The sequence below is a fragment of the Monodelphis domestica genome, chromosome 2, assembly GCF_027887165.1.
Source record: "Monodelphis domestica isolate mMonDom1 chromosome 2, mMonDom1.pri, whole genome shotgun sequence".
NCBI lineage: Eukaryota > Metazoa > Chordata > Mammalia > Didelphimorphia > Didelphidae > Monodelphis > Monodelphis domestica.
In genome coordinates, this window is record NC_077228.1 from 394,134,992 (window position 1) to 394,147,713 (window position 12,722).

The window sequence follows — 12,722 nt, forward strand, 5'->3', positions numbered from 1 at the left end:
CTTCCTGGAGGTGACAAGTCCATGAGTGGTATACATTGCCCAAATTTTTGGAATTTTTCAATGAATTAATCAATTAAGTTTATTTTGATGTTTTCCTTTCTATAAATACTATTTCCTCTCTGAGATCCCTTTGGAACATGGGAGGAGTATATCTGAGAAAATGATTATGACACAGGAAGAAGAAGTCATTAATAAAAATTATTTGTAAAAATCTTGAAATGTATTTCCAGGGGAAGTCAGTCCATGAAAAATGGGAAGTTCATGAAGAATATAACTTAAAGGGGAAAAAAATGTTTTCCAATAAGGAAGAAAATAGATAAGGTTCTAAAAGAACCCATTGTGAATGCGTAGATAACTCTATAGCCACGTTAGATTTAAAAAATAATATTTGAGTTTTGCATGGCTAATTTTTCTTCTTTATATAGTTAAATGTTTATTTCTGTTGATATTTTCCAACTTCTCAATGTTTAGAGTCACTTATTGAAAATAGAAGCAAAGGATTTTACAAGAATACAATTCTAAAAGAAAAATGTCAAAAGTCCCAAAGCTCAGATGGACTAGAGATGCTGAAGAAAGCTAAAGACAACAAAATAATCTTTAAAGTTATATATTGAAAAGAGAAGTTTCAGACAAAAGATAAGATTTCTGCTTGGGGGAAAGGGACAATAACAATGGGACAATAAAGCAAAATGATTCTGTTTTCTGTCTCAAGTGAGGTAGCATGGCATATTTAGTATATAGTTGACCTCCACGCCAGGAAAAGTTGAATTTAAGTCCTGCTTCTAAAATATATTGGCTATGTGACACTGGGGATGCATTTAATATGTCGGTGCTCTAGGCAATTCTCTAAGAGTATAATTTGCTGAGAAGTTGCTGACCATCACTTGTAGAGGGAATTTCTTTATTTGAGAGTTCCCTTTATTAAGGGAAAAACTATTCCAGTCTCTATTCCCTTTCCCCCAAAGTGAACAGCATTTATTTTGGAAGACAGACCATGTAGGATGGCTTGTATGAAGATATGGAAATGGGTAATAAAGTGTCCTGTGTGGGTAACAAAGAAAAGACCAATTTGATTGGAGCACAGAACAGTGGGGCAAGGAGAGGAAGGGTAATGTAGAATGAGGCCAAAAGAAAGATTGGGGTTTTGAAAGGTTTTTCAAACTAAACACAAGAGTTCATATTTTGTCCCAGAGGCAATCGGAAACTAATTCAGTTAACTGAGCAGAGTCAGACTTTCATTTAAGGAAATTAATTTTAGTGGTATTGTGGAAAATGGACTCCCATTAGGGAGAGACTTGAGGCAAAGATCAATTAGAAGACTGTTGCATTAATCTAGGCAAGAGGGATAAAAGCCTGAACTAAAATGATCACTGTGTAAATAGTGAGAAGGTGTCAGATTCAAGAGATGTAGAGGTAGAGATGTCAAAATTTGGCAACTGATGGGATATGTATGGAATGAGGCGAAAACAGCATCAATGATAACAGTTAGTTTACCAGACCACTCCATCACCCATGTTTTTATCTTTGTATTAACTATCCCATATGTTATGTCCTTTCCAATACAAAAGCTGTCCTTTTTTCAAAGATAGGGACTGGAATTATTGATTCCATTGATTTAGGGAACTGTCATGTAAGGAAAGTCCCTCTACCAATGAAAATTGGAAACTTCTCTGTAAATAACACTCAGAGAATTACCTAGAGCACTGAGATATTAAATGTTTCCTTGGTGTGACACAGTAAATATATTTCTGAAGCAGGAATTGAATCCAGGCTAGGAACTCAGGAGATTAGAAAAAAATGTGGTTCTCCCACAGGAAAAAGGGAAATTTGGGAAAGGGATAGGTTTAGGGAGAAAAAATTTGAATATGAGATGAGACCAAGAATGGAATATGACACTTTTTTATCTTTGTATCCCATTGCAGAACACGGTGCATGGCATATAGTTTTAATTGAGAGATTAAAAGCCTTATGCGACAATTTTTATTAAAGAGAACCATATATCTAAAACTGTAAGGTCACTCTGTGGTAATAAAACATTAGTTTTCATTTTACAGATTAAAAGATTGAGGGTCAGGGAAGCTCAAAGAACTGAGGTGAAGTTATATGCTTTATTTTTATTTTCTTTTTGTTTGATTCACCAGAAGAAAAACTCTACTTCATTTGCTTGTGAAAATACTGTCTGCTCTAGAAGACTGTTTGCAAGTTTTGTCTGTTGCAATCTCACGTTTTCAATCCAGGCTGGGTAAATAATTCTCTGAGACTTCATGGAGATGAGAAACAAGCTATATAGCCAGTGGCTACCAATATCCCCTTGGCTGTATTTCTACATGTCAAAATACTGTTCATCTTATTTTTCCAGTTGTTTGGTTTCTTGTCTTTCAGATATCTTCAAAATTGGTTCTTCAATCCTTTCAAAATGGTGTCATCTACAAAATGGTTTTTATAGTCTAATAGAATCACAGAGTCAGAACGTCATCTAGTTAACCTATGCCTGATAAGGAATCTCCTTTGTAATATAAATGAGAAATGGGCACCCAGTCTCTACTGGAAGGCCTGGAGAACTTACTACTTTTAGCTTTTGCGTGTATTTTGTCTAATTTAGTGATTCTTCTTGAATTAATTTTCTTCAATGTCAAATGTTATTTCTTTAGACTGGCTTCTTCATTTGTTGCAGATAGAAAAATATGGGCTCCAAGGTTCATTCCAGTTCTTACACTCTGGGATTTTGTAATACTATGTTGCCATTTCCTCATATATTATACACTGAGAGCATCTAAAACATCAAAGTTCAAATTTTGTGATTTCATTGCTTTTAATAAAAAGAACAGATGCTAGCAAATCATCTTCTGAGAATAAGCTTCATTTTGATCCCTACCAAAATTCTGGGTAATAATGATGTAGTACAATATAACAAAAATAGAATAATATTCTAGAATTCTGTTGGAATCAGTCAAGCTTATTGTTTTAGGTTTCTCTTTTTTCAACAGTGGCACATTTTTTCCATTTGTGGTCTTGGAGCAACTGCCCCATTTTATGTAACCTTTCAAAGATCACTGACAGCAGCTTAGATGTCACATTGCCAGTTTCTCCAAGCCTGCTGGGATATAGTACATCCAAGCACAGTGATTTGATTTCATTCAAGGACTTGGCTTGTCCCTTACTACCTCCTCTTTTTTCTTGAGTTTTAAACCCCATAGATAATTTCCATCCTTTCCTTTTTAGTCCTGAGTTCATTTTCCTGGGCTTAACAAATATTTAAAGTAAAATAACAAAAATTAAAATGATCCAGGTATTTCTGCCTCCTATGTATCATCCATTTTCAATGTTACTGATATCGTCTTGATCACCATTTTTATTAACTAATAACAATGCTTTGTTTCTCTCTTTATTTCAATTTCTTCTCTTCTTTCATATATTATGAAGCTCGATCCCTCAATACTTTCCAAGTAATCATCTTATCTCTTTATTAATCTTCTTTCACTCAATGTAACTAAAAAAAGCCACCCCATACCCAATCTGTTTTTCCTCTTAGCATTCCTTACTAAACACTGCTCTTTCTGAAGGTTAGCCCCCTTGGCACTATTTGAACAAAAATACACCACTCTTCTGAATTAATTTGCCACTACCTGCCATCCCTTCCATCTTCTTTCTATATGTCTTTTTAAGAACTAAGTTCCTTTATTTATTCCCTGTCCATCTTCATGAAAAGCTTTCTTCCCCTTTCAAAATGTAATTTCTAAGAAAGTAGTCACACTTTCCTCCAACTTCCTGTCATTTAGACTTCAACAACCAGAATGACAACTTGACTTGTTCCCAGTACATGGATGAGCACAGATCAGACCTATCAGTTTCTTTTGCTATGCCTTTTCTCTCTCTCATTCGACAGTGAATGAAACTTATTCACACAAGATATAGTGTATTCTTTATCTCACTGACCATATCTATTTTTACCAGTCCATCAGATCTCCGTGCATGTGACAGTTAAAAAGTATTATTTTTTTAAAGCATTGGTAGTAAGTGGTATAACTATATTTACATCATTTCGTAGTTGAAGAAATTCAGTCTTTAAAAAAATCCATTTAGTTCAATCCCTCCGTTCATAGCTAAGGAAATTCAGGCCCTGGGACATTAAATAAATTGCTTAAAGTTACAAAGGTAATAAACCTCAGAAGCAGCATAAGAACCCTGGTCTTCTGCTGTCAGAATCGGTAATCTCTGTACTCTACCACTTCACCTCCCTGTGTGTATCTTTTTTTCTCGCTTACCAAAGACTTGTGCAGGCAAAAGTGTCTGAAGACTGCTTTCTCTTGACTGCTGAATTAATAAAGGGCTCTCTTTGTTGATCAAAGTGAATATATTACAGTTAGGCTCGATGTTCAGAAGTCATGGGGATCAGTCTGCAATCTTGGCAGAGCTGGCCAGTCCCTCAATATATATATGTTGTGGCATGTCCCAGACCAGGACAAATGGAATTCTCAAAGCCTATCCAAGGGAGGCACAGATTCTAACTTTTATTTTAACTTAACATTATCTTTGAGTGAATATAATTCCCTGGGAGTATGAGTTTTGCCTTTCCTCTTGTAGAAAGAACTCATGGAAATAATCAATACTTGTCTTACAATAAGTAAGTTAATGCAGCTATATTTTTAAGGAAAAAGAGTAATAAAAACATAGGGAAGGAGTACAAATGAAAGAGAAATGCCAAATAAACAAATGATGGTAAAATGGAAAAGAGATATCATGATGAACACAACTCTTAAGAAATTTATATCCCCTATTTAATCTGAGTTGTAGTAGTGAATGTCTTATGCTGAGAAATTAAAATGAGGAAAATGAAAACTGTGCAGAAAAGATGAAAAAAAATAGACAAACAAGATCTCTGTGTCTGGTTTAAAAAAGCCCATTGAAAGTTAATTTAGACTCAGTATGAGATGGAATATGGAGTAGAGGGGTGGACTTGGGAGTTGGGAAAACCTGGGTTTTAAACACACTTCAGACACTGACTACTTGTGTAATCCAACCAAGTCATTTAATGTCCTTAACTATCAGTTTCTTCAGGAGGCAGCTAGATAGTACTGGGTTTAAAGGCAGGAAGACCCGAGTTTTAAGTCCAGCCTCAGACACTTATAAATTGAGTGATCCTGGAGAAGTCACTAAACTTGTTTTTCTTAATCTGCTGGAGAGGGAAATGGCAAAACACTCCAGTATTCTTGCCAAGAAGACCCCATGAACAGCATAGTCCAAGGGATCATGAAGAGTCAGACATAACTAAACAACAACAACAATTTTCTCCTTTAGAAAAAGAAGGGTTTCAATTTGATGGCTTCCATCAAAGTTTATTACAAGCTATTAATTTATGACCCCAAGAATAGGAAAGAAGAATATTTAAATGAATTATGATGCTTTTATTTTGATCTTAATACTCAAAAAGTTTGATTTTGCAGATAACTAACCAAGGTAAATGCAGATGAATAATTTAACACAAGAGGAGGAAGTTCAAGACCTTTCTGGGTTGGAATATAAACTCAGTTGAACATTCAATTGTCCACCGGGCCCTGGTTTCTTTGCCAATACAATGATCTGTCTATCTTCAGCATCCACTACTTGCAGTAGAGTTTTCTGGAAGGGAGAAAGGGGCAAGGCTATGTTTGATTTTGCCTTTCCTAATACACTGCAGTTAACTCTAGAAATGAATTTGATTAAACCATTAAATAACAGGGACCATAACACAATTATGTTTGACATCTTCTCGGCAGGATCCTACCAAAAGGTAGTTAAGAAACACTAAAGTTCACGAAGAGGGTCTTAATAAAACGAGAAAGCTAACTTTTTCCCTGCGGGCCCTTTCCAGCTAGGAAATTAAAATCCCTAGAATTGGCAAAGAGACTGCTAGAGAATACCTTATTAGAGTCAAAGGACATTTTTGTCAGGAGAATACCCTCAATTTTAAGGTCATAAATGACACACCAAGTGTGTTAAATTGCCTTGACATCAAATCATAGATTGGAATGAAATGGAAGCCAGGCAATAGTTGATTTGGGGGTGAAAAAAATACTATTCAAGAGAAATGTGAACTTAAGTTGAACTTGGATTGTGACGGCTGTGCAGATGAAGGTGTATTGAATGTCAGAGTCAATCAGCTAACTGCACCATGGGCAGCCCCTTGTATCTGACATCTAAATGTGTCATCATACCTAAAGTATGTCCGTCCTCTTCTGTGAGCAAGGTGACTGTTCTTATTTATAGCTGTGTATTCTTTTACCAGCTCAGCTTTGACCAAAATTCTGACTAAGCAAGTGCCTTGACCCCATTTATAATAGATGATCCTCCCCCCAGCTGCAAAATAGGTCCACTGGGGACCTCACAAGAAATAACTTGAAAAAATGCAAATAAAAAAGATATATGAATTTTCAAAAAGAATCTAGGTATGAGAATGGAAGTGTTTGAGCACGTTTCACATGAGAAAAAATGTGGACATCAAAGAGAAAAGGAGAGAAACTGGACAGACTCATTAAAATAAAGCCAAAGGATAAATTCCTTAGTCACAAGATCAGTTTCAGGAAACAGAATAGCTCTCCAATGCCATCTAGTTCAACTCATAACAACAACAACAAAAGAATCCCCACCTCAACACAGCTTAGAAATGGTTATCCAACATTTGATATCTTTATTTCCCAAGCATCTCTTCCACTTTTTGAGAGCTCAAATAATTAGGACATTTGGTCATTATTATTTTTTTTTTGTTTTTTATTTATTTATTTTGGTTGAGACTTGATTGCTATGTTTCAAGAAATCTTATGATTAAATTTCATTAATATTATATCAAATTAATTTCTGTTTCTTCCTTTCTAATCTTTTTACAGGAAATTGACAGTTTCACCACCTCCTCCTAAGTACTGGAGATGGTGAGAAGAGCAATTTAAAGTCAGACACTGTTGATAAGGAACCCTGTTCAGGAGATACAGGGTCTTCAGGGGTCATAACATCAGCCATTGTACTTATATGTGTACTTCTTTGCAGACTACGCCCTAGGGTTCACCAGTTTAGTTGTAAGTATCCAGGTAAAGGTGGTGGCTTCCCCAACACTTATTTCCTCTGATTAACTCATCCATTTACCTGCCGTCCCACATTTTAATATATTTGCTAGAATGTCTACCATAAAGTGTCCCCTTCCCCATTCATGCAATTTCCCACTAGATTCCCATCCATTCTGCCACATAACCTCACTTTCATTGTAATTCATTCATTTCCTCCTACTTATCATGTCTCCTCTTACCAGTATTTAATTTATAGAAACTCTCATGACTTACATACTTCTCATAGCTTTTTTCTTCTAATTGGTTTTCCTGCATAAATTTTTCTCCACTCTAATTCATCCTTTATTCAGCTGGCAAAATAATTTTGATAAAGTTTAGTTCTATACTATTCCCTTCAATGAATTCCACTGATTTCCTCTTGACTTCAGGAATGGTTTTTATAGCATTTTGATCATTTTGGATTTTTCTTTTATTTTTAGGAAGCTGGTTGATGGTCCAATGGATTGCTGGGCTTGCAATCATAAAGAGTTGAGTTAAAATCTAGGCTCTGACATTTTCTACCTATGTAACCTTGGGAAAATCACTTAACATATGTCAGCCTCAGTTTTTCCATCTGTATTCTAAGGGAATTGGACTAGATCAACTTTCAGAACATTTCTGAATCTAAAATTCTGATTCTTGCAATTGGGAGTACATTAAAACGGACTTTCAAAAAAGGTTGATACATTTAGGTCTTCACTTTTCATAGAATTATGCATGCAGATGATGGAGAATCATAATGTCCATTTATTCCTATGCATTTTATAGTCATTATTATTTATGATGAATAGAGATCTTAGTTGATAAAATCAAAGGATCATAATTCTAGAGCTAGAGGAGACCACAGAATTCATCAGTACAATTCTCCATTTTATAGATTAGGAAACTAAAATATAAGGGATCAAATACTTGTCCATGGTTGTAAGTAGCAAGTGTCAGAAGTGGAATTTGAACTTAAGGCTTAGATTTAATTTTGATAGAATGTGAGCTTCCTGAAGACATGGAATATTTTTTCTTTGTATCCCCAGCATCTAGCACAGTACTTCACACACAGTAGGCCCTTAATAACTGCTTTTTGATTGCTTGATTTTTCCACAGTGTCTTGGAGGTTAAATTTGAGAGAATTATCTCAATATTGAAAATTTCCAACCACAAAAAAATCTATGCATTTCTAATTCTGTCAGACATTAAACAAGTATAATAAATAGTAGTGTGCTACTTCAAGACTGTCTCAGATCCTGGCACTGGCACATTTCACTAATGATGTATTCACAATTTAAATAATAATTTGGGTTACTGCTGCTGATGTGACAATATCTTCCAAAGTAAATACTGCACTCCGGAGAGAAAGTCTCAATTTTAGTTAAAAAAAGAACTATTATAAATAATTAATAATGAGTTCTAGCTAAACAACAACAGGTGTTCAACTAATCCCAAACAGAAACAGATGGAAGAACAAATGTTGAGTAAACACTGAACTACAAGCAGAGCAATAAACTTTGGTAAAAGGCTTTTCTCTCCCATTTGCTACCTTTATCTAATTGTCAATCACAGTCAGAATTTTATCTGGGGCAAAATTAAAGGGGATAACCTTAGTCTTAATACAAAGTGCCCCAAAATTCTTAGTGCATTCTTAAATTCTTAAATCTTAAAACTCAAAGATCTTAAAGTTTAAAAGTACACTAAGGCTTTGGGAATGGCATGTATATTTTCTAACTTAGAAATGTGAATCATAGGTACTCAGCTTATTAAGAATTATGCAGGAAAAATGAGAAAGTAACTGGAGATTTGATGACAAAAATAGAGATAACAACCATCTAGAAATTTGACATTAAAATACAGAAATAAATATAGATGCTTAGAATTGATGAGGACCTCGTGTGTTATTTAGTCCAGCCTCCAATGGAAACATGAACCTTACCACCACAACTTCTTTTTCAAGTGATTTAACCAGACTCTGCTTAAAGACCTCCACTGTTGGAAAACTTACTCCAAAGGCATTTAGAGTCAGCTTGCATTGATAGGAAATTTTACCTTATATTAAACTGAAATCAATTTTATTTTATCTTTCATCCAATGTTCTTGGTTCTACCCTCTACAGATAAGAATATTGGGTTTATTATTTCTTCCCGATGTGAGCACTTTAAGTAATTGAGGGCAAACATAAGACCACAAAATTGAAAGAATTATTGGTGATTTTCTAATGTAACACATATATAGATGGGAGAATATGACAATATGATGAGGATAAGGATGATAATGGTGATGGTTGTGGTGATAGTGGTAACTCTCATATAGATAATACTTTTAAATGCAGAAAATATTTAATCTATATTATTTCATAAAAAAAAATAAAGAAACTTGTGAGGCTGGTGCTATTGTTATCATCATTTAACAGATGAAGTACTGTAATTTGTCCAAAAAAATAAATCAGGTAGTATTAGGATATTAGGTAGGATTTAAAATCAGGACTTCCTGATAAAAAATCCAGTATTCTACTCAATGTGCCACCTAGCTTCCTACATTGACAAATGACCATTTATCCTACACTTAAAACCTTTCAGTAACTGGGAACTCATTGCCTTCAAAAGCCACCAATTCTATTTTTGGACAACTCTGGCTCAAAATCTGTGCTATCACACTGAAATCTTACATAATGGGAGAGGTGTTCTTTGCTGAGTGCATTTTGCTTGCAGGTGTTAATCTCACTAATTTTTCAACTGCCTTTTCCCTGCCTTACTTCATTTCTCTGAGTTTCATCGGTTATTGATTGATCTGATAGATCCTGAATCTCTAGCAATTTCTTGCCATGTTATGAACAGCAACTTTTCAATGCCTTGGTTTTCCCATTGGCAAAATGAGGAGTTTACATTAGATGACTTCTTCCATCCCTTCCAGCTCTACTTCTATGATTGCTTTAAATCTACCAGGATGCTTCCTGCCTCAACCACCTCTAGATTCTGGCTCCTCTTAGCCAGTCTTGCTGCAAATAACACTCCATCATGGTATCTCATCACATGCACAATGTCAAGAGAGGAGGGCTCCAATGATATTCTATGTGTGCTACACGACTAATTAAAAAGTTCTGTCCCTAGAGAAGTATGGAAGAGAAATGCTTACCATTCAACTAATACAAAATAGGAAAGGCAATGAAAACAGAGAATTGACGTAAAGATTGGATGATTAATGACACGAGAGTGGGCCATATCAATGGAAAACATAGGTCCAAATATGAGCCATTGTTCATTGCTAATTGGTAGAATATCTCTTGTTTAAGTCCTTAATAATATGTATGGTCCAGGTACATTCAGAAAAATATTATCTCTATTATATTATCACTATATTTAAAGGAATGGTCATCATTTTTCTGGGAGAAAAGTATCATAAGGATAAATGTTGACAACAGCCTTCTATACATTCACAGTGATGTTTATATCTTGTTTAGCGGATCTTCACTGTAATATTGCCAGAAAGAAAAAAAATGTGTGTTTTTAATATTACACTCTTACTATCCCAACTGATTTTTAATCAGGAGAACATGAGACTTAATGATGCACATTTAATCAACAATTCATAATTTTATGACAAATTCCCTAACCACTAGTTTTAACTTGGCAAATATCATATGATTACCATGTCTTGCAGATGATGCAGAAAAGATTTAGTGAAATACATATATAACGGAATTAATAATACACATTAATCATTTGTTAATTCATGCTAATCATCATTTCTCTTTGCCAGCACAATATATGCTCTTCACACACTTGTTGCAAACAAATTGTTGTTCACATGAAATCAAAAATAACATCACCACTGGCAAAATTAAAGGTGAGTCTTAAAAATGGGTTACATGAATTTGAATTTTTATATATGGTCATTTAGATGCCTATACATATACATTAGTTTCTTTTACAATTCTCTATGTATATTATTTTATTCATTTAAAAACATTATTCTAAAAAAAGTGGTTCTAGGGTTCACCAGATTGCGAAAAGAGTCCATGGAACAACCAAAAAAAAATGATGAAGAACTCTTGGTTTAAATGGGCGAGTAGGGGAGGAAGCAAGTAGGAGGCCTAGAGATAGGATGTCCTAGGTTCAAATCTGGCCTCAGATACTTCCTAACTGTGTGACCCTGGGCAAGTCATTTAACCCCCATTGCCTAGCACTTACCACTCTTCAGTCTTGGAGCCAATACACAGTATTGACTCCAAGATGAAAGGTTAGGGTTTAAAAAAAATAATTGGGGGAGTAAGACCAGAGTTTAATGTAATCTTTCAGGGAAAATGATCATATGGAAATATGGCAGATGATCTCAAGTTTTTTCCATATGATTTGCATATTCTAGTAACATTTCTTATGACGTTTTCATTTTCACCAACTTTGACTATGTTTATCTAGATACCAACAACAGCAATAATAATAATAGCATGAATATGACTCTTTGAAGTTTGCAAGATGCTATACCTATGGTAATTCATTTGATCTTCAAACCAACCCAGCAAGAAAGGAGCTATTTTCTCCATTTCATGGAGGAGATCATTTGAAGTGACTTGCCCCAGGGTTACAGAGCTAGTGTCAGATGTAGGATTTGAATTTCTATCTTCCTGACTATGAGTCTCTCTTACTTCATCACCTACTTGCCTCACCAGAACATTTCTCATAGCATTCAGGGTTCTGTGTTTCTAAAATTTAAGGTGATATTTTAGTATGGTGAAATCTTGGTTATTCAGAAGTTTTGGGAAATGAGTCATTTTAATGGACAAAGTTTTGTGACACTGGAGACTTTGGAACTTCAGATAGTTCTTCCTAAAGCTTAATTTTTAAAAAAATCATTGAATCATTAATAAGACTAATATTTTTGAAAAACTATCAAAATATTTGGTGATTAAAGGGATAAAAGAAGTTTAACTGTATTTGAAAATATATTAGCAAACACGGGTATTAAAAAGTTCTAATTCAGAGATAATTCAATATTCAATAAATATCAGTGATTATTACTAAAAGACATAGCTCTTATATACACATACAGCAAATCATTTTTATAGATATTAGATATCTCTCTACTTGTGCATATAAGTGATAAGCCTAGAGAATATGAATTAAATTAACTTTTTTATGAAAATAATTTTCACTATTCACCTTACTATTATCTGTGAGATCATTTGTAAATAGATTGTCAAGAGTAGTTATCAGATTTCTTTTTCCAAGCACATATAGTAGTCAGAATGAAAGGAAAGGGGTTCATCATCTAGTGAAATCTAAAATAGAACTCATCCTTGGCATTAAAAATAAGGTCACTGGTTGTCTCAAGATTCATTGTTTTTCTTGCTTGCTTCTGTTGACATGTTAAGATGATTCTTTACTTCATTTCAAGAGATTAGTAAAGATATTAGCACTTGTAGCTTTCAATTGCCTCAGCTTGCAATAACCCATGCAATAATGACTATTTCTGTTTCATTTGTTTCATTTTCCACAACAACAAAAACAATCACCACAAAAATATTAGTTCTCAGAGCAGCAGCAAATCTCAGAAATAAAGATTATTAAAACAGAAAAGTGCAAAAATTGGTTTGGAGTACCTGGTTTTAAATCCCCTTGGGCAAACATGTCAATCATATAGCGACAGAATGCAAACTGATCT

At 34.4% G+C, this 12,722-nt stretch overlaps 1 protein-coding gene and 1 long non-coding RNA gene across 35 annotated transcripts in view; one reads left to right on the top strand and one right to left on the bottom strand.

Moving 5' to 3' along the window:
- TRDN (triadin) overlaps positions 1-12,722 on the bottom strand; it is a 547,971-nt gene that overhangs the window by 371,732 nt on the left and 163,517 nt on the right. For 25 of the 26 annotated variants that reach the window (XM_056818721.1, XM_056818719.1, XM_056818718.1 and 22 more), the window contains exon 9: positions 12,661-12,720. The exons of the other annotated variant lie outside the window; for it this stretch is intronic. In XM_056818721.1, coding sequence (XP_056674699.1) covers positions 12,661-12,720 — 60 coding nt within the window. The remainder of the gene's footprint in view (positions 1-12,660; positions 12,721-12,722) is intronic. 26 annotated transcript variants of the gene reach the window in all.
- Positions 1-12,722, top strand: part of LOC107650944 (uncharacterized) — a 73,934-nt gene that overhangs the window by 44,140 nt on the left and 17,072 nt on the right. For 5 of the 9 annotated variants that reach the window (XR_008916663.1, XR_008916659.1, XR_008916661.1 and 2 more), the window contains 2 exons: positions 231-7,049; positions 10,821-10,907. This is a non-coding gene — a long non-coding RNA (uncharacterized LOC107650944). Of the gene's footprint in view, positions 1-230; positions 7,050-7,516; positions 10,908-12,722 lie in introns of all 9 variants that reach the window. The other 4 variants (XR_008916664.1, XR_008916666.1, XR_001627133.2 and 1 more) reach the window with 2 other exon arrangements.